The sequence below is a fragment of the Pelodiscus sinensis genome, chromosome 4 (assembly GCF_052426305.1).
Source record: "Pelodiscus sinensis isolate ZL-2025 chromosome 4, ASM5242630v1, whole genome shotgun sequence".
Taxonomy (NCBI): Eukaryota; Metazoa; Chordata; order Testudines; family Trionychidae; genus Pelodiscus; species Pelodiscus sinensis.
Window position 1 is genome coordinate 33678296 of NC_143055.1, and position 22530 is coordinate 33700825.

The following is a 22530-nucleotide window of genomic DNA, read 5'->3' on the forward strand; positions in this document are numbered from 1 at the left end:
TTTGGTGACTCAGGTGTCAAAGGAAGTGATAAACTTGTTGGTTTGGCTGAAGAAGGAAAAAAAGAAACTGATTATGAAATATTGTGTGAAGACTCAGAAATTTATATTATCAGGGTTTTGTTTATATCAGTGCAGAAATTCTTCCTGAATCCATGAGGCTGAACAGTAGTTCAAGAAGGCACCTCAATATAGCTTAAGGTTAAATAAAAATGACATCCATTCTGACCCCTTATTATTGGCACCCAAAATTCCAGCACTGATTTACATCAATTACTGAGCCTTTGAAGTATGGTATAAAGCTCAAATGCAAAGAACCTTTCAGGAAATTAAGTGGTACATGTTAACACCAATGGAGAAATTTACAGAACATGCTGTGAAAATCTTGTCTCTTAGAATGAATTTAAACTACAGTTCATGTTTTGTTTGGAACCGAGAGCAGCAGAATAGCTACAAAGTAGCAGAACATTATGAATATTCAGTTGATTTTACTTCAACAGCATACATTTCTACGTCCAACACTGAGATTAAGTTGTTTCTGTGAGGACAAGACCCAACTGGCTATAATCCACATTTTTGCAAGTTACTCTGCAAACTATGGCATGCCACAGATATAGTCACAGATAGCTTAAACTGAGATAAATGTAAAACAAAAGTTATAGATACAGAATACAACTCTTTTGAAATTTTTGTTTAGACCTATGTATACAGAAAACGAAGAAGATATTTTCAACTAGTTAAGCATTTTAATTGCTAATAAAGTGTTTAAAATTTTTTAAAAGTACTACTTGAAAATTTTAATATGCAGGAATTGGATTTAGTTTTAAAGGCAGTGAGTGTTATATCAAGAATAGCTATGGGAGACTCTCCTGAAAACTAATTATTTACAACATTTTCCTGTCTATCACTCCTGCACTGCAGATCTCTTGTCTAGAACGTGGCTCTTGAATAATCTGCATTCATTCCAAGTGTGCAATCCCCACTTACATGCAAATTAATTATTTTAGTAACCCCTTGAATATTCCCAATGACACTTTATTTAAAAAAAGTCTACACCAATCCTCATGAGCTGGTTTTTTTTCCTTCTTCTTCTCTAGAAATTCAAGAAGGACAATTAGACACGTCTGTTCACCTTCTTTGGAAGCACCAGGAACTGGCCACAGCCTGGGATAGGAAATTAACCTAAAGAGCCCCCTTGCCTGATCCAGTATGGCCCAGGGGGCCACAAGACTCTTTGGGCCCCTGGATACAGTGTGGGGGTCCTCTGACTCTGTGCTCCCAGAAGGGGGAGAGTTGGGGACAGTCAGATCTCAGCACTGCCAGCAGTGCACCATGCCCCAGTTCCTCATCTCCAGGCGACCCTCAGAGCTGCTCAGAGTGTGCCACATAGCACTTCAGAAGTGATTTAATAGGTGTGGGGGCAACTGCACCCCTTTGCCTACCCTCTTTCCTTTGGTGGGCCTGAGTATGGGTGATGCTATGGACTAACTAATGAGCTACCATGAGATGAACAGATGTTTTTTAGACATAGTATGTAGGCAAATACATATGTATTAGACAAATAAGTTCATTGAGATTTGCCACAGTCCTCAAGGGCTAGCAACAGATTTAAATGGCTAAAAACATCAAGATATTTTCAACCATAGTGACAATGAGTAGAAACAGTTTTGTGGAATTATCTGTTAATGGAATAAAATCGATGTAGCACATTGATGACTGACTGATACATTCAATAGGCAGTAAGTGCTTAATCATCCTCTGTGCTTTTGAAAAACCTTTCCCAGAGAGTTTCACAACAGGGAAAAGAAAGGAAGAGAAGTATAAAATAACAATTTTTTTTTACAGACTGGAAAACTGAGGCAGTGACATTTTTTACAGACTGGAAAACAGAGCCACAGGAAGGGATATATGGGACACAGGTGGGAACTGAATTCAGATACTAGTTTTCAGACCTGTGCTTTGAACCATAAATTTAAGCAGATAGTGGCCAATTCTCAAATGCCCCAAAACTCACCTAGCAAACTACAAACCACGATAGGGTGTGTCTAGACTGGAAAGATTTTGCACAAAAGCGACTGCTTTTGTGCAAAAACTTGCCAGCTGTCTACACTGGCCACTTGAATTTGCGCAAGAACACTGACTTTGTAATGTACAAAATCAGTGCTTCTTGCACAAATACTTTCATGCCCCTGCTCGGGAAAAAGCCCTCTTACACAAGAATACTTGCACAAGAGGGCCAGTGTAGACAGGGAAGAATTGTTTTGTGCAAAAAAGCCCCGATGGATACAATAGCGATCGGGGCTTTCTTGTGCAAAATCGCGACTAAACTGGCCACTGATACTTTTGCGCTAAAGCACTTTTGCACAAAAGCATCCTTGCCAATCTAGAGGCACTTTTGAGGAAATACTTTTAACGGAAAAACTTTTCCATTAAAAGTATTTCCGCAAAATCATGCCAGTCTAGACGTAGCCTATTAGTTTTGTGTGCTCCTGAACTTAAATCTGAATACAAACTCTATGAAGAAACACCACCCACACAACTGTGAGGAAATATTTACTCAATATAATGTCAATGTTCTTTACTGGTTGTTTATTATAGCTTCTAATATCTATTCTATATTTAATGCCAATAAAGGTTCACATGGATTTGTTCTTCATAAAAATATAGTTTTCAATGAATCCAGTTTTCTCATGGACAAATTCCATTGCAAAGCTCAGACAAGCTCAGTCTCATGGATTTGTGGACATTCATGTTGGTTCACAAAGAATTTGGGATAATGACCCTAAAGGAAAATGTTATTTGACTCCCCCCTCAGTGACCTTCCCAGTCAACGTAAATTGAACTTGAAATAAAATAGCAAGCTCATGTTTATGGAAGGAGCAAAAAATGACATTATTCAGCTTTGCTTGAATGTTTAAGCAAACTACTGCTGATTTGGGAATATGGGTTGAATTTGCAAGCTTGATATCAAATGAATTTGTTGTTCAAGTTGAACGTTTCACACATCTCTTATACTTATAGTATGTATGTTCTGGTTTCTGAAAGGCAAAGGAAAAGATATAAAAAAAATATGAGTGCCTAATGTTACATTCCAAGTTCAAATTTAGACACCTAAATAAAGATAAAAGAGGCTAACTTTGCCCGGTGTCGACCATTTTTGTTTATGAGCCTAATTTTGCTCTCAGCTGCACCACTGCTATCAATCGGAGTGAACTGGTGTGCGAGAACAGTATTTGATGAAAAACTGTAGACTAAACTGCAGGAACTCAAGAAAATAATATTGACATGAGAACTGAAAAAATTACAACTTCATCTGTAGTATTTCTAAAGCCACAGCCGACAAGCAAACTCTGTTTAACCTCCCATAAATACAGTTTTTGTGGGGACTTTCCTGTTATTTATTTATTATTTATATTACTGTCACACCTAGGACGTGAAAAACAATGTGTTAGGTGCTGCACAAATGCAGACCCTGCTCCAAAGAGCTTGCAATGTAAGACAAGAGACCAGATACAGACACACTGGGGAGTCTTGATTCTCCTGTTCACCTTTAACCTAAGCCCAAATTTAGCCTGCATCTGTGCACTGAATTTATCCAGTCATTTCGGCAGAGAGACCTCTACCAACCCTGAACAATCCAGTGTGGTTTTGCTCTGAAGCAGCCTGTTAAAACCACCAAGAAGGCATGTCACTAGGCATTAAGAAACCTCTTGCTTACATGAATTTGAACCAAAATGGGTCATACCAAACTACAAAGGTCAGATTCTGCAGCTGGAAGAAGATTAAAAGGGATGGGGAAGAGGCGATTTAAACCTGTTTTAATCAGGGGTCAGAATGAGGTTTGACGGGACGGATGGGGTAACTGACAGGGAAATGGGGGCAAACAAAACAAAAATACGTTGCGTAAGTTTAGAACTGACACTTTACAATATTTCTGTTCCTACTCTAACAAATCAGAGCAGCAACTTTCAGATTAATTTCTGATCTCAGTTACACTGGGGTAAATTCCATCGACTCAAATGAAGTTATCCTGGGGTATAACTGAGATCAGATCTTGGCTCTCTTGGAAGCACTGCTAGTATAAAGACATATGTATTTTAAAGTAACAGTAACTTGAAATAGGTTCTCTTTGGGCCCATCAGCTTATAGAATTTTTCTTTATCCTTGTTGAGAGGAGGAGGGAGAAAGAAAAGAATGGAAAATGTTTGACAGGGGAGTGTCTCTCAGTTCTTTCATCTCTGCAACAGCAGCTACTTACAGCATCAGCCAAACTCTTTGTACATTGGAGGATGCTAAAAGTCAATACAGATGTTTACTTTTGGCCTTAAAGAAATTTAAGAAAAAGAGCGAGAGAAGGGTCATGCTGGTTTCTAAACCTTCAACAATTTACAAAGTAAAAATATAAATGGGCTTTCTCTCTGTAATAGGAATGACACATTTATTGCCCATTCAGTAGCGGTAAGAGCACTATTTGTTGTCTCTTAAGACACAAGTGGCAAGTTAACAATGCCTTCATTTTTACACTGGCAAAAAGAAAGAAGCACATTAATGAACTGGCTTGCCCAGATTCTTCAGATGTATAATTACTTAGTGACACAAAACTCGATAGTTAAACCTCCATTGATGGTTCGGTGTCCATTAATTGTGTGTACATCAGTTAAAAATTTCATGTTCCTTTTCTAAAGGGATGGGGATTTAAATTGTCTATATTAAAAAGGCTATGTTTAACTAACTTCATTGCAGTGACCACTAATTCTCCCTATGCTGAATGGCGTCTGAATTTGCAGCACACAAATACTAATGCAAAGGACAGAGGAAGAACTGGGTTTTAGTATTTTCATTGGTTTTGCACTTCAGTTTCCTGCCATTAATGCTGTTGCCAAAATTACATTCTTGGGTCCCGAGCCTACCTTGCAAATGATGTGCCTGAGACTGCAGATGGGGCTTCTTTTTGGAGATGCATTTGTCTTTACTGCTGTTCCTGTTCTCTGTGGGTTTGGTCTGAGGAGGGTCATCATTTGTAGTCAGATACTTGAGAAGCTCAGAGCAGGGACGTCTTTGTGGCTTTTGCTGTTGACAAATGCTCTTCGGTTTATTGCTCCATGAATTCTCGGTCTTAAAATCAAGGCATAATAAAAAAAAGCTAAAATTAGTGAACTGAACCTTATCAGAATGGATATAGGTTTTCTGAAGAGATGAGATTTTCAATGAAGTGTTCAGTCTAAGTGTACTAGATCTATGAGCTGTGAATAATTGTTTGCAGAACAAGGAAAGAAAATTACATTTAAAATTCCTAAATGACATTTATGCAGCTTTTTATTTCATTTCTTCTACATTTCAGTGTTCCTACTCAGCAACATGTAACTAACAAGACCCTACAGCACCTTTACTGTGAACAAAAAAAATAAACTGGTTGAAACCTTAATTTGCTCCTGATTTGCTTGAGCCCAGTATTCACAACTCTCTTAAGTACCCCTAAATGCTACGTTTTCAGTTACAGTGAATGGCAAGACAAACATTGTTTAATACAGCCTGCTCACAGAATTATGTCATTGCCAGCATTCTACCCAATTAATGGCTGAGAAGGACCTTTCGGCGGGATTCCAGTGAAATCTTTCTTAGGCTAGATAGCTGGCAAAACGGCAGTACTGCATCTTGGAATCATTCATAAGCAACATGAGCCTATCAGCAAAGTTTATGGCACTCCCTACTATTCTGTATATCAATAAAGTGGGCAAAGAGTAACAGACTGCAAACAGTGGGGCTGCCTCTTAAATGCCAAGAGAGAAGGCATAAATTAACTATTCACAGAATAAAGGAGCTAGAGTGATTTTTTGGAACCCAATCTATAATCTGTTCACATTTTCTGAAGCAGTTGCAGGATGCTGGACAGATTAATATTGTACATATAGATCTACGGCTTATTCAGCTGCTGAAAGCAAAAGTCTTTGTTACTTTTTTTTGCCTTATTACAAAGATTAAGTTTGTACCTTAACAACCACAGGGCTTGTTCTGATCCTGTGATTAGTGTTTGCATGGTTTTGTGTGCTGAGACCACTGCATTCATTGTAATTTAGCTGAATGTTGGCTGGAGCCAGCAAGAGCTTCTTAAGCTACAAACACATCGGGGAAGAAGAAGGGGGCGGGGAGTGGAGAGAAAAAGTTATGCATCTGTAAGGATTAAAATAACTTATCTTATTTGCACAGTTACTTAAAATTAGTTATATCAATCTCTTCAAGCAGAGAGTAGTAACACAGAACAAAGTCCCCAGTAATCCCCAGGCAAAAAAGGGTTGATTTTTCTCTGATGCTCACAGGCGTATTTCCTTTTCCTGCACTACAGCATACTATAGTGCAGAAAGAAAACATGCAAATCTTGTTTTTGCAAGGCCTGGCAAAAGAGACTCTCTCCAGTCATCAATGCCAATAAGTGGAGCATTTCTGTTCTATCCGAAGAGAAGTCACCTTAATAAAAGTTTAAAATCTTAAAATTAAGGGCTAGCTCCTGTTAAGTTAACATTCAAATGTCTTCAACAAAAGCAAGATTAGGACCCAAACTGCTTTTGTAAAGCCAAAGTGATGGATTTGTCCTACAAGTCCATTGACTTTGGGTTCATAAGGGTATGTCTACACTGAACTGGAGCTGTAACTTGTAGAATGGGCTAATGTATCCACAATAGCTTGAATCTAGTCAGCATGGCTAAAAATAGCAATGAAATCATAGTAGCATGGGCTTCATCTCAGGCTGTACAAGGATGCAAGGGGTCCTAGAAACCTCACAGATACTCTTTTTTTAACATATCTCACTGAGTGTAGCTGAGTTTGGAGGTGTAACTGCAGCACAGACTGGCATAGCCATGGTAGCTATTTAGCTAGCGTGGCTAATAGCATCTGTGAAGTTGCATCAGCTTGGGCACCAGGTTAGCAAGCAATGCAAATTGCTTGCTAACCTGATGCCCAAGCTGATGCAACTTCACAGATGCTATTAGCCACGCTAGCTAAATAGCTACCATGGCTATGCCAGTCTGTGCTGCAGTTACACCTCCAAACTCAGCTACACTCAGTGAGATATGTTAAAAAAAGAGTATCTGTGAGGTTATGCAACTTGGACAACATCAGGATGCTTCAGATGTGGGTGTGATGCTATTATTTGCAGAAGGCAAGCTGATGCAACTTCACAGATGCTATTAGCCACGCTAGCTAAATAGCTACCATGGCTATGCCAGTCTGTGCTGCAGTTACACCTCCAAACTCAGCTACACTCAGTGAGATATGTTAAAAAAAGAGTATCTGTGAGGTTATGCAACTTGGACAACATCAGGATGCTTCAGATGTGGGTGTGATGCTATTATTTGCAGAAGGCAAGAAAGCTAAAGGCAAAGAATCTCTGGTTGACACCCCGCCCCTATTAATACCATGCTGTTGCTTACTGTTCAAGTAACTGTTAAAGGCATGCAAACTAGTATCATATCTATCCAGCGTTAATGAGCATCTCTTTATACATTATCAGAAGGGAAGTCTATACATACAAACAGAGACTCAAGAAAGGATATTTGAATTAAAAGCATTACTATTGTTGATGTGAATGTAATGGTAATCAAAAGTGTCAGTCTCAGGAATAAAAATCTCAAATTAAAATCAATTTCTTCAACACATTCTTTTCAATAGAAGTTCTTAATATTCATCCTGGGGTTTGCCCTCTTACCCCTCCCCGCCCCCAGGGCAAACTTTAGTGTTTGACTTTATTTTCCTTTGGTATCAGTCTAAATGAAAAGTCCGAACCTTACTGTGACTACATCATACCCATGCAGCGGGTAGCCAGAGGCACATCCATATCCTGTTAAACAGTAGGAAGGGTTCTTACTAGAGACGGCTCTTCTGCCTCCTGAGTCGGAGGGGTGCCGTCGGGCATTGGCAAAGGGCTAGCATCATTTTCATTGGTCACATCTCCATCTGTCAGTGTATCAAATGAAGGCAATCCATCCTCATCCACAGGGATACTGTCCAGTGTCTCTGTGAGAACTGCTAGCAAGTTTGCTTCATTCTCTTCATCTATCTTCTGTATGACAAGAGAGAGAGAGAGTTACAGATGTAAGAGAGACAGGAGAAACAAAATGGTGAATCTACGAAAAATAAAACTTTGGCTAAAACTTGTCTTTGCAAGAGCCACTTACCACTGGATCTCATAAAATGCAATTTTTGGCAATGAAATGTCCATTTATGCATTTGGTGGGAGAAATATGTTTGAAGTTGCAGTATATTTTTCCAATTTGCTTTCTTCCTTAGATGTTTTTTTAATCCAATATTAACAACGAAGGTTAAATTATCATGCACAGATTGTATTATAGAATGCACCCAACCTACTGACATCTAATGAAGCTAGTACTGCCCAGGCTGTCTTTTTCTTGCTCTCTCTCTAGAACTGAACTCCAGTTAATTGACCTGACAAAATTACAAGAATCACAGAATAAGACAGCTAATCAGGATACCAAAATGTATTAGTTGAGAAATTAGGCAAGCTTTGATGATGTAGGCAATCTCGTGTCTCCCCTTACTTCATTCTAAAAGTTCCTGGTCCAAAAACAAATACACAAGTTCCTATTCTCGAACATTTCTATGTAAGACTAGCAATCAGCACTCACATTATTGATAGACTCTTTGGTTTCTTTTAAAATAAATGTATTATGCAGGTTGCCTTTGAAGTTGTCTTTCCCATTTAGGTAGTCTGAGTGTTCGATGAGACTATTGTATACATGTATCTAATTCAGTCTGCAATTACAAAAAGTAAATTAATTCCTCCTCAAATGTGCCAGTAATGTGAATTTATATTAGATACCTTATATTCGTCAGTAATGGGACATATGTCAAATTAAATAAATTTAAATTCCTTATTTTTGTAAGGCAATACATTCTCAATTTCCTTTCTTTTCATTTCCTGGTAGTATATTTGGAAAATATGGTTTCCCACCAAATACAAAATTAATATTAATTTTAATTATTTTAATATCAATCTTTTATTATTTAGATTCTGATTTCACTTCCATTTAAGTTAATGAAAAGACTCCTATTGACTTCAGGAGCCTGATCCAAATCTCCATGAAGTCAGTGGTAGTCTATCCATTGACTTTAATGGGAGTTAGGCCAGGCTCCCAATATACACGTCAGAGAAATTTGAACGTTCTTAAAGTTCTCGCAGTTTAGAAGATAAAGGAATGGACAAAGATTACAATATAAAATACCATGATATCTTAAAATATATTTCTCTATACAGAGTAGTAAAATTGAATAATCTAACAACAAAATATTGTCATCAATCAGCCTACTATTAGACTAATACCTTTTTGTTGACTATTTAAACCTATTAATAGAAATGTATAGCAGATATATATTTTGTTTTGTAGGAGGCAGACTACACTTTTAAAGTCTGAAAAAGAAGGTGTAAGCACATTGCCCGAAGCGACCCCAGAGGCATTCTGCCCAGTTGACCACTAGCTCTGCAAGGAGAATGCCTCTAGAAATTTTGCTGGTATGGTATTTTTCTACTAAACCTATAGCAGAGCCCTAAGTGTTACTATTTTTGACCTGGAATGCCTCCTTCAATAATATAATGCCAGAAGAAACCCTGATATTTGCTGTTAGCTGCTTTGCTTTTGTGCTTTAAACAGACATTCTAGTGCTCTGACATTCAAGAACAGAAAGTTGAGTGGACACTGCTCCTCATCATAGCAATTTCAATTAGTTTTGTACAAGTTTCAACAATCAAACACCCCAGAGAAAGCAAAGGATGTGACAAAGAGGACTCTGTTAAACAATTAATGTCACTTTCCATTATTGCCTCAGTCCCAATTTACAGAGCAAATAAATCAAAGTCACCACAGATGAAGCACACTAGCTGGCTAACACATGTCTGTTCACAAACGACATGGCAGCAGGAACACATTAGTCAGTAAAATGACATTGCAAGATAACCTTTAAAAGGTTTAACTATGCTATTGCTCCTAATTGTCCTAAATTAGTTTATATAGAAACATATTTATAAGATACAGCAGGCACTGGGCTGGGGGGAGTGAGATGGTATACCAGATCAATGTCTGAGTAATAATCACTATAGTGACAACTCTGGTTTACTATCGCAGTCTAAGTCTTAGTGTTGACAGCACTAGGGAGAAGGTATGCAGTGGCTAAATGCAGTAAATTCCACTATTTTAGCCTTGCCATTAAGGGTCATTTTCTATACTGGCATCCAGCCTTCTAATGTCACAGAGCCTGATCCCACAAGTTGCTGAGTACCATCTGCAAGGCACTGAGCACCCCTCGCTCCCACTGAGGTCAATGGGAACAGAGGATGTTCGGCATGTCACCAGAGGCACTCTGCAGCTCAGCAAATTGAGCCCATAAATTCCAAACACAATGACACTAAATTTGTACTGGCTTCTCTCTAAATAAGGAGCTGATAACTGCGGAGAATTACCTGAATGCATGTCTGCATGGAAGATGGAGTGGGCAGATACCTTGAATGTGAATACAAATATATACAAATAGGGACTCTATGAGAACACGTGCAATGACTGGATGCTACTGGTTAGTGTGACTTTTGCAAAGCACCTGTCATCAGGTCAGTTATGTCCTGCTTTCCCAATTTGTCACACATGCTTGAACTTTTGCTAAAAGATCAGCTGATAAAAATAAATTAGGACCAGAAGTTGTCTGCCATTTCAGGTGTGCATTACAAGGAGCATGGCACTTTATGCCACCAGTGTAACAGCCATTCACATTTGCAGTCCTTACACACCTCTAAGATTAAGGACAGTCCCTGGTTAATTCTTCTAAAGGAAAGAGGCATGCTGGGGGCAGAGCTGTTTAGCCACAAAGATATGTGCATGCTGCACTCCCATAGCTACATTACAACAATTTACACCAGGACTCTAGGACTGTCTGTTGGAGCCCTGCAAGGCTATGTCTGCACTACGGGTTTTGTCGGAAGAGGCAATGCAAATGAAGCACTGATTAGCATTTTCTCGTGCTTCATTTTCATAATTTCTTCCAATCCATTTTTGTGCAAGGGGTTTTTGCACAAAAACAAGCAGTGTGGATGTTTCCTTTTTGTGCAAAAACTCCTTTTGTACAAGATCCTTATGCCACTCCCCGAAGATCTTGCACAAAAAGGCTTTTTTGCGCAAAATGGAAATATCCACACTGCTTGTTTTTGCACAAAAAATTCCTTGTGCAAAAACAGATCAGAAGAGATAATGCAAATGAAGCACGAGAAAATGCTAAGCAGCACTTCATTTGCATTGCCTCCTCCAGCAAAACCCGTAATGTAGATGTAGCCCAACTCTCTACTGCTCCCAATTCATGGCTGTGGAGTAATGTCACTATTGTGAGTCCTGAATCTTCAATGTGAGCCTCAGGAGGCTACAAACCAGCTCCTTCTCATCAACCAAATGATCAATAAGAAGCAAACTTTGAGGCACCATCATCATTAGCTGATTTTAGTATCTGAGGTTTGAGCACTTTGATATGTATGAATGAGAAGCACGACAGAAGATGTAGGTATGATTATTAGTGACTACAATAAAATCAAGTTTCGCATTCCACAAGAAAACCCAAGGACAGTTGGGATTGGTCCTGCTTTTAGCAGGGGGTTGTGACTCCATGATCTCCTGAGGTCTCTTCCAGCCCTATGATTCTATGACAAAGTGCTGGAGTGATTACTAGCAATGGAAAAAGATTCTTTAAAATGATGGGCTAGATTTGTGTGTGGTGTAAATTTTCATAGCTTTGTTAACTAAAATAAAAAAGCAGTATTGATTTGCATTTGCTGGAACTCTGGCACCCTGAGGCTACGTCTACACTGCAGGTTTCTTGCACAAGAACTATTTTGCGCAAGAGCACATCCACACTGCCATGTGCTTTTGCACAAGAGATGTGCTTTTGTGCAAGAGCATCCATGGCAGTGTGGACGCTTTCTTGTGCAGGAAAGCTCTGATGGCCATTTTAGCCATAGGGGTTTCTTACGCAAGAAACCCTTGTTGCCCATCCACACTGCCTTCTTGTGCAAGAGCTCTTGCACAAGAGGGCTTATTCCTCTTGCTCAAGAAGCCCTCTGTTCTGATGCTTTACTGTAAATTTACTTGTGCAAGAATGCACGTGCAGTGTAGATGCTCCGCAAGTTTTTGCACAAAAACGCCCGTTCTTGCGCAAAAAGCCTGCCGTGTAGATATAGCCTGAATGTTTAGGGACTCGTGATGTGGTGCTGGTGGTGATGGAAGATGTTTTTTAATTTAGTCTGATGATATCACCACAGATGACATCCCTGGAAACTGGGATGCTCTTTTCAGGAAGAAGAAAGTGCAACTGCACCACGCCACCTAAATATCTGTACCAGAGGAGCCATCTCCGGGAATAAATGGGGAGCTCAGATCCCTCTCTCACTGAGTCTCTGGCCTCTATAATGAGTCTGGCAACGAGTAACAAATATGTCACAGAATAAATACCTAATCACCAGGAGAGCCAGCTCCTGCAGCCAAGCAGAATAAAGTAGGGGAAAATAGGAGCAGGGAAATGTGAGATAACTATTTGTGTGGCAAAAGGAGGCAGGTAAGGATAGTTTGTATCAGGTAGCTGTACACCTACAGCCCTTGAGAATTGTCCTTTCAACACATCAACTAATTTCTTAGAGTTGTTTGGTTGTCTGGGAGATTACATTAGCACAATTACTACATAATAATTTAACAAAGTAAAAGTTTCTTTTCTATAGCACTGCCCACTGAGAATCTCACAATGCTCTACACATAGTAATGTACAGTATTAAAGCAAAATTTTCCGAAACACTCAACCTCAGAGGGCATTAATGGCTTTCAATAGGGTTTAGGTGCCTAAAAGTCGTTTTTGAAAAATTTAACCTTAATCTTCACAACTGCCTTGTGAGAATGGTATTATTACCCTCGCTTTGTATTTAGAAAAACTGGGGCCCAGACAGGTTTTCTGATTTGCTTTTGGTCACCACATGAGTCATTGACACAGGATGAAACATAACCCAGATTTCTCTCCCTGAGAATCCTTATACCTTAGGCCAGAATAGAATCCGTAAATTGAGGCAAATGACAACATCTTCATTTATCAGTCACTGATAGTATCTGTTTGAAAAGGGTTTTAATTTTTTTTTATATTTGGATTCTTGTATTTTATTAATCTCTATGAACTTTCTTCAGAGATTTGTGGTAAAAATCCACATGATGACAGCATTATCAAATTTGCAATGTCTCAGACTTTCCTATAATTGAAATGTGACTGTTCAACTTTATCAATTATTTTTAAAAACAAAAATGGAGTCCACTAGGAGAAGATTTCAGCCAGACTCCTTTGTATGTAGAAGAAATTTAGGGTTTGTCCTTGTGCATCTGTGTTTTGTTCTATCCCTGGGCCAGGGTGTAGGAGAAAAGCTCCTGGAACCACTCCACCTTAAGAGGCCAGAGACAGTCTAGCTCAAAGCCATGGAGGACCCTGATAGTGGGAGGGGAGCACGAAGGCAGCTGGCTTCAGCAATGTTACTAAGCATGCTTTGTCCATCTGAGTATGCTCAGTACAAGCAAAGCAGCAAATCTGGATAGTGGCCCTTACTCCATATGTGGCCTCTGTTTAGAGCCATGTAGGGAGTATCCAGTACTGTACTCATTTAAAGTACTTCTGCTTTGCCAACAAAAAAGGAGTAGGCCAGCTATCAGTGCATCATGTTCTTTGTGCTTGTCTTTTAAACTGTACATTCCTCAGGACAAAGGCCATTTTCATTTCTTCTCTATCGATGCCGAACAGAGTGGCAGTATTTAGCAACTCAACAGTAACGGTAATAAAACAAACATTCATATAGTTGGCATCTGCTACTTCCCACATAATCATTGCACCCATTTTTTGGTATCTTCTCCCAACCTATCCTCCTTCTTGATAGGAAGATATAGCACTACTATAGCACTTTGCTAATGGCCCCAAGAAATAGTAATGCACTATGCAGGATTGAAGAGAAAGTGACACATTTTCAAAGGAATCTTCTCTCAAGCTCCTAAATTGCGTTTGCAATCTTTCAGAGCAAAGTTATATAGAAAAAAACTGTGATTTGTGCACATGCCAATGAGGTAGTCAAGTATTAGTTGTACATACGTATATTTATTCACTACCAGCTGGAGTTCACCAGAAAAATGTTTAAACTCGTAACCTGATATTCTAAAAACATTACCAAGACTCTCTTATTTAGGCAACAGATATCCGCTGAAAACTACAGGCACAGGTTATATTCAGAAAGGATCTTCCCTCACTTTCCCTTAATTTGAAACTTCTTTCCAAGTCTGAAGTTCAGCTTTCGTACTATACACAAACAAGTCCTCTCAATATTCTTCTAAAAAAAGGCATGTTTTATTACATCTAATGAGTTGTTGCAGTTCAGAAGTTTCCATTACAGACTGACAATTAAGTTTCTAACAAACTGAGGAGCTACTAATTGACTTATCCATCTCACAATCTCAGGATCCCAGTTAGCAACCTGAGACACATTTTACATCTTTTGACCAAAAATCATTCACATTTTGCAAAGACACTTAATGATTAGATTTCATTTGTTTAAACAGAATATTGTTCCTCTCCTTGAAAGTAAGCTTTGATTCTCAGCAACAAAAAAGAAAAACAAAAAACCAAAACAGAGAGCAAACCTACAACAAAAACACAGAGGACAAGGTATAATTGTGCTCACTGTGTTAACAGGACCAATGATAAGATATTGTTATGCTGGAGCCAATGCACTGGCTGTGGACCCAATATCAAAAATTTATGGTAATTGAAACCACAGAATCTTTGGAAATGCAGTCAATTTGACTCAGTATCAAAAGGTCACTCTATTCAATTTATACTCGATGCTGAGCACAATATTGAGAAAACACCTGAAAGCAAATGATCTTATCAGCAGTTCAGGCTTCAACATTTACTGACTACATAAGGTAATTTGCTGATTACTAAATAAATGCATTACCTATGTTTTATACTGGTCTGAGCTCGCCAGAGGGACGTTTAAACTTGTAAAGAACTTGACACTGTAAAAGCATTACCAGATATCTTATCATTAACATATTAACTGCATTTTTACAGTGTCGAGACACCTAGTGGAACTATCTCCTGCTTTGCAGTGACAAGAAATACAACATGCAAGAGCTACATTATGACCTCTCATGGCAAAAAACTCTGTGAAGTCCATGGCCAGAAATGTGGAACTGCACGTACAAGTGTAAATTTGGAATGTTCTCCTTGTGGACCACAAGAGCTCTACCATTCAAGTGTAAGGCTCTGCCCACGTCTCCTTGGCAGAGAGAGAATGGAGGACAGTGACAGGGGCAAATGGAGGGAGATCAATCAGGAGTGGTAGAGGAAAAGGGAGAGGCAGAGGATGGGCATTTTCCTTAGGTAGGAGGAGAGACTGGCAGCCTCTATTAATGGGAGTGAGTTTAGCATGTACCACAGTGAATGTGCGAATGAAGGAAGTGGAGACTGAGGGAGCATGGGGTCTTGATAGGGGAGGGAGTTGAGAGGGAATCTGGGAATGCCAATAAAAGTGGTGAAATTTGGGAGAATAGCCAGGCTTGTGAGGAGTGTCTGAACTTGCAAGAGACAAAAGGAAATTTCAGGCTAACTGGGAGTATCTGAAGGAAACTTCCATGCTTACAACTTAGCAACTTCTTCTTTGGAAGCTGTGACTTGGTGGCACTGCCCCTGCACTGAAGCTAAAGAGGTTCACCTGGCCCCGGGGGGTGGAGCGGACCCCACCCACAAAGCCCTGCTGGGCATGCTCAAGAGTGAGGCCTGAGATAAAAGCCAGGGAAAGTAGGTAGTTAGGGGAGGTAGCCGAAGGGGGAGAAGTGCAGGGAAGAGATTCTAGGCTGACCCCGTCTTCCCCGAAGCCAGGCCTGCCATCACTGCCGCCTCAGGAGTTAGGCCTGCTGATACAGCCTCCTAGGAGCCACCACACTACCCACAGGCCCCGGGCCATAGTCTTAGTCAAAGAAGAGGTTGGAAGCAGTCCAGGGTGGCGGAAGGACCTCCAGGAGGTCGGTTTGTTCTGGCAGACATCCCCGCCGACCAGGCAGTGGATACTTTCACTGCCAATAGGGCCCTGGGCTGGAACCCGGTGGAGTGGGAGCACCTGGGTACCCCTCCCTCCTCAAAAACCCCCGTAATCCAGCCTCCAGGACTGAGAAAAGGACTGAACTTTAGCAACCAGGCCGGAGTGCCATTTTTCCCCTGATTGAGGGGCACTGAACTTTAGCGACTAGGCCCAGAGGGCCGTATTACCCCGGAGTGAGGGGCATTGAATGTTGGGGCCAGGCCAAAGAGATTGGGTATTCCCAGAGCCAAGGGGAGTCCACTCCGGGACCGGGGCCTACCCCTTCACAGAGGCATATAATGCTTACCATGCACGCCTCCTTTCCCACAGCATCACGGTTTTCTCTGGTAGCTCATAAGACTGACATGGTCCTGAGTACCTGACAATGTGCTGGCCTTTTCACAGCTATAGGCTCTGGTCCAAGAATATTAAACAAAAGAAGTGGAAGTTGAGAGAAAGCACAAAGACAGTAATAAGATAACAGAAGTGTGTGGGACTCTTTCCCCTTACACTGTTTTCTGCTGAAGAAGCCAACAGCATTGGAGCTCAAATACACCAGCAGAGTCTGTTTATTTACCATTCTTTATTTATCTGAAGTGTGTTGCACACTGATCTTAAACCTCAGACACAACACATGCTTTGCTCCATATATCAGCCTGTTAGGCAGTATGTTTGGGAGAATCAAACAACATGTCACTGTATTTTACACTGATTATTTCACACATTTAATCTATGCCAATCCTTCTTCTTGTTGATAATGCCAGACGTCTCCATAATAACGTACTACAGTGGCATTATATACACTTCTTCTGCAACATAATTATCTCATTATTAGAGTGTCACATTTGCTATATTTACAATAATTAAGGCTATGTCAGAAGTTCCATCATAACCCCCACCACTTTCTGGAGATTTACAACTCTTTGTAAAAATAAATTCCTTTCATGGTGAAATTACACACCATACTCAGGTTTCCAGAAGACGAGGAAATTTTATATATTTTTAAAAAACTTTGGATCAAATATATGGAGTCCTTTCTTATTATCAGAGGAAACACAAAAATACAATAAGAACACAAGAACAGCCATACCGGGTCAGACCAAAGGTCCATCTAGCCCTGTATCCTGTCTTCCAACAGTGGCCAATGCCAGATGCCACAGAGGGAGTGAACAGAATAGTCAATCATCACATCATCCCTCTCCTGTCATCCATTTCCAGCCTCTGATAAATAGAGGCTAGGAACACCATACCTACCCATCCTAGCTACTAGACATTAATGGACCTAGCCTCCATGAATTTATCTAGTTCTTTTTATCTTTTTTATCTGGCAAGGAGTTCCATGGGTTGACTGTGTGCTCCATGAAGGAAAACTTCCTTTTGTTTGTTTTAAACCTGCTGCTTATTAATTTCATTTGGTGATCCCTAGTTCTTATGTTATGAGAAAAAGTAAATAACTTTTCCTTATTCGTTTTTTCCACATCAATCATGACTTTTATAGACCTCTAGCATATCCCCTCCTTAGTGTCCTTTTTTCTAAGATGAAAAGTCCCAGTCCTTATAATTTCTCTTCATATGGTACCTGTTCTAGACCCCTAATCATTTTTGTTGCCCTTTTCTGAAACTCTTTTTTAGATGAGGCAACCACATCGGTATGCAGTATTCAAGGTGTGGGTGTATCATGGTTTTACATAGAGGCAATAAGATATTCTCGGTCTTATTCTCTATCCCTTTTTAATAATTCCTACCATTCTATTTGTTTTTTTGACAATGATTTTTAAAATGGTTTCTAATGCTTTTATTTTTTGTTTCTTTTGAAAGATCAAAATGTGAGAGGCACTTTGATTGAGGCCTTCTGCTATTTAAAAAGCTGAATTTACTTTGACCAAGAAATTAGCATTTGAGAAGTGTCTTATTAACTAATTTTTAGAATGTTTCAATTGGTCAAAAGGTTCAGCTTCATCAAAGTCCTGCAAGCAGGCCTACTGAACAAATATTTCAAATAGACAGATTTTACTCCTCACACAAGATGAGCCAGCATATTTAGGTTTCTCTTAGATCTGGAGCGTGAATCAATCAGCATATTATTAGCACAACTGTTTCCCATAAACTTTTCATTGTCATCTAGTTGGATGGCTGACAACACGCACACTTTCTACATTTCTGGGGTGGTTTTAAGTGACTTGATACAGACAAAACCCAAAATACATTCATAAGACTTAACACAAGAATAACCAAAGGAAACACACCAGAAGCAGTGGGATAAATTCTATCCTTAGGGCTGTGTCCAGACTCAGGGTTTTTTTTTAAAAAAGTAGCCTTTTTTCGAAAAAACTTCCCCTGCGTCCAGACTCAAGCCGCGTTCTTTCGAAATTAATTCGAAAGAACGCGGCTTTTCTTTCGATGGCGGTAAACCTCAATTTACGAGGAAGAACGCCTTCTTTCGAAAGTTCCTCTTTCGAAAGAAGGCATTCTTCAATGTAAATAGGGCTTCTTCGAAAGAGAGCATCCAGACTCACTGGATGCTTTCTTTCGAAAAAGCAAACCGCTTTTTCGAAATTTCTCCGTGCAGTCTAGACACTCTCTTTCGAAAGAGGCGCTTTCGAAAGATGCTTTCGAAAGAGCCTCTTTCGAAAGAGGCTTGCAGTCTAGACATAGCCTAGATGTGTGCACAATTCTTGTGAAGTTAAACAGTCTTGAAATTAATGGGAGTTATAATCAGGTATATGAGGAGGGAACCTGGCCCCGCAAGACCTCTGACATCGATGCACAATTGTGCATTGTCTTCACAAATCTCTTTAGTGGCTTTGGTCGGACCTATAGTTTCCTCTATTCATATCTGCAAACAAACAAACAAAAATCACACAGCAAAGCTCTAATTTAGAATGTGAAGGCAATAATAGAATGTAAGTAATGCTTTTAGGTGCAAGTACTAATGTAACAGGAAGCACAAATGCATTTTACCATTCTTTTCAGCTCATTTGTCTTAAATCAAAATATAAACATTACACAATATTTAAACAACCCCTTCACCACAAAAAGCGGCAACAGGATGGTACAGTCAGCCAACATCTCCTCTCTAAAGAGTTGTGCCAGAATGTTCAGACAGTCAAGCAATCTGGTTGGCTTAGCTGTCTCAGCCACCTCATAATACCCTTAACTATATACTTCTTTGATTTGTCACCATGTACCATGACTTTAATGTTCTTTTAATGCAATTTTCCCTGTGTGAATAGAATCATAAACTGGAGGTAGAGATTTTAAATAGCAAACTATATAGAACAATCACTGCAAGGGGTCTCTGTTACAAATGTTTCTCTGGAGTAAATCTGCTGGTTTCAAGTTACTCTGCATCTCATTAGTCATTATAGATACAGTTGATTAAATGTGGTTCTGTATAACAGGTAAAATGCTTTGCTAGTCTGCTCCCACCAGTCTAGTAGAGACAGGACTATTTGGTGCTATGCTTATTAGGAAACACACATCAGCTGCATTCCTTTCATTCAAAGATAACATTTCTTATAAAAATTAAATATATCGCTCACTCTTGAGTAGACTTTTAAAACTATGCTCTTGGCCCATCACTCCTCACTGGGAAAGACATTACAGAGATTTTATTTGCTTATTTCTTACATCTGAGAGAGAGAGAGGGTACGTCTACACTACAGCGCTAGTTCGAACTAACTTAGTTCGAATTAGTTAATTCGAACTAAGCTAGTTCGAACTAACGCATCTAGAACTAAAAACTAGTTCGAACTAGCGTTTTGCTAGTTCGAACTAGTAAGTCCACATTGAGTGGACTCTGAACAGGGCTTAAGGATGGCCGGAAGCAGTGCCGGCAGGGCATAAAAGGAGGACTTAGAGCATGGAGATGCTGTCTCAGGCTAGCCGAGGGCTGCGCTTAAAGGGTCCCGACCCCCACCCCGGACACACAGTTCTAAGGGGTGCCCCGCTTGCAAAGAAGTTCTGGCTTGGAGTGCCCTGAGTGCCCACACTGGGCACATCACACCACTCGGCCATCAGCCCGGCTGCACTTGCCGCAGGCTGCCATCTGGGGAGAGGGAGTAATTGGGGGGCTGCAGGAGAGCTTCCACCCCCAGAAGCCCGCAGAGCCAGCCCAGTCCTCCCCATCGGGGGCTCGTACCCCATTCCTCCCTCACCTCCTTCCACTTACCCTTCCCTAGCCCCCCTTCTTATTGATGTACAAAATAAAGATAACGTTTCTTCCAACATTGACTCTGTCTTTATTGAAAAAAACTGGGGGAGACTGGGAAAAGGAGGTGGGAGAGGGGAAGAGAGAGGCTGGGAGAGGGGAGGGCAACTAACATGATCAGGGGTTGGGAACAGGTCCCAGATGAAGAAAGGCTACAGAGACTGGGACTGTTCAGCTTAGAAAAGAGGAGACGGAGAGGGGACAGGATAGAGGTCTCTAAAAGCAGGGGTTGGGTGGAGAGGGTGCATTCAGAAAAGTTCTTCCTGAGTTCCCATAAAGAAGGACTAGAGGACACCAAAGGAAAGGAATGGGTAGCAGGCTTGAAACTAGTAAGAGAAAGTTGTTGTTCTTGACAAAGCAAATAGTTAACCTGTGGAACTCCTTGCTGCAGGAGGCTGTGAAGGCTAGAACTAGAACAGAGTTTAAAGGGAAGTGAGATAAAGTCATGGAGGTTGGGGCCATGGAGTCCTATTAGCCAGAGGGTAGGAGTGGTGTCCCTGCCCAAAGTTTGTGGAAGGCTGGAGAGGGATGGCACGAGACAAATGGCTTGGTCACTGTCTTCGGTCCATCCCCTCCAGGGTCCCTAGGGTTGGCCGCTGTCAGCAGACAGGCTACTGGGCTAGATGGACCTTTGGTCTGACCCAGGACGGCCATTGTAAGCTCAGGGCTCAGTGTCGGGGGCCTCAGTGGACCCCCTTGATTTTCATGCACACCTGGTCCTGGGTGGCCAGGCTGGCAGCTCTCCTGCCCTAGACGGCCACTTTCCTGTGCCTAGTGCGGAGATCGTGGACGAGGTCCACGATGTCTGCACTAGCCCAGGAAGGTGCCCGCCTCTTGCGGTCCAGGGCAAGCTCCCGGGAGCCGCCAGCCTGGTCCCGGCAAGAGGGGGTGGGCTGGGGGGCATCGGGTGGGTGGCTCTGTGCCGTGCCAGGTGCAGGGTCTGCTAGCTGGGTGCTGGCAGGCTTGCACCTGGCACGGGCACCGTAGCCAGCCCGTGCCCCTTTAAGGGATCCGGGGCCGGGAGGGGGGCATAGAGTTTCCCTGGTGTTGGCCAGAGTGGCCACCAGGGAAACCTGGGGAGGGCTAGCCTCCCACTAGTTCGAACTAAAGGGCTACACAGCCCTTAGTTCGAACTAGCTAGTTCGAACTAGGCGTTAGTCCTCGTAAAATGAGGTTTACCTAGTTCGAACTAAGCGCTCCGCTAGTTCGATTCAAATTCGAACTAGCGGAGCGCTAGTGTAGCACCTATTAAAGTTAGTTCGAACTAACGTCCGTTAGTTCGAACTAACTTTGTAGTGTAGACATACCCAGAGAGAGAGAGAGAGAGAGAGAGAAAAGAAAACACCACAGGCTTTTATTTAATTTTTTCTACACATAAGGAAAAGTTGGTGTAAATCTGTCTCTTTCCTTTGGCTTTAATGGAGTTTTACCAATTTACACTTAGCTGGAAATCTGACCTTGTATTCCTAGTGAGTTTATAATCAGTCTGGACAATATTCTCATACACTTACACATGCCAAGTTGCACTTTTCTCACTGAAGTCAACACTAGTAAGGAACTGAATGGAAAGTGCAGCCAGGAACCTGAGGGTGGTGAATCTAATTTGCAAGAAATGGAGCAAATTGCATCTGCCTTCACCTTCAGTATTGATATGTGATTCTTACAGATCACTAGTCATGACATATACTAGATCTTGTTCATAACAGGTGGCCTTCATTCGTATCAAGATGGAGTATTATACATTGAGACTTGTGCCCTCCACCAACTGTATCTCTGTTTCGAAGTGGGAGTAATGTCTGGCTGCAATGGCATATAAGCAGCATTTTGGACCACCCATGCAGCTCCCTGATAATGCAGAATAGAAGCCTCTGTGGGCCCTGGGGCAATGTGATGGGGGAGGACGCTCTATTCCCATAAAAGGGTGGGGGCAAGGGCAGGAGAGCCTGTAATCCAGCATGACTTTAACCAGAAGCAGCTACATTAACCCAGGCAGCGTGACCTCTAATACTACAACATTTTAAACAAAGGGCAGGAAACTCATAACTCTTGCACATTCAGCTGTTGAGGGAGTGGCTGGGACTCATGTTTAGGCAGCAATAAAATAATGTTTTGTAAACTTTGATGAATACAAAGGAGAGCACTATTTAATCTTACAAACTGAGGCAAAAAACCCCATACC

General features: G+C 41.0%; 1 protein-coding gene across 3 annotated transcripts in view; it reads right to left on the reverse strand.

Annotated features, from left to right (window-relative positions):
• Positions 1–22530, reverse strand: part of PPARGC1A (PPARG coactivator 1 alpha) — a 513653-nt gene that overhangs the window by 30054 nt on the left and 461069 nt on the right. For 2 of the 3 annotated variants that reach the window (XM_006138159.5, XM_006138160.5), the window contains exons 3-6: positions 7862–8056; positions 5988–6110; positions 4908–5112; positions 1–46 (exon numbers count right to left, since the gene is read on the reverse strand). In XM_006138159.5, coding sequence (XP_006138221.1) covers positions 1–46; positions 4908–5112; positions 5988–6110; positions 7862–8056 — 569 coding nt within the window. Of the gene's footprint in view, positions 47–4907; positions 5113–5987; positions 6111–7800; positions 8057–22530 lie in introns of those variants that run through there. The other variant, XM_025179017.3, reaches the window with a different exon arrangement.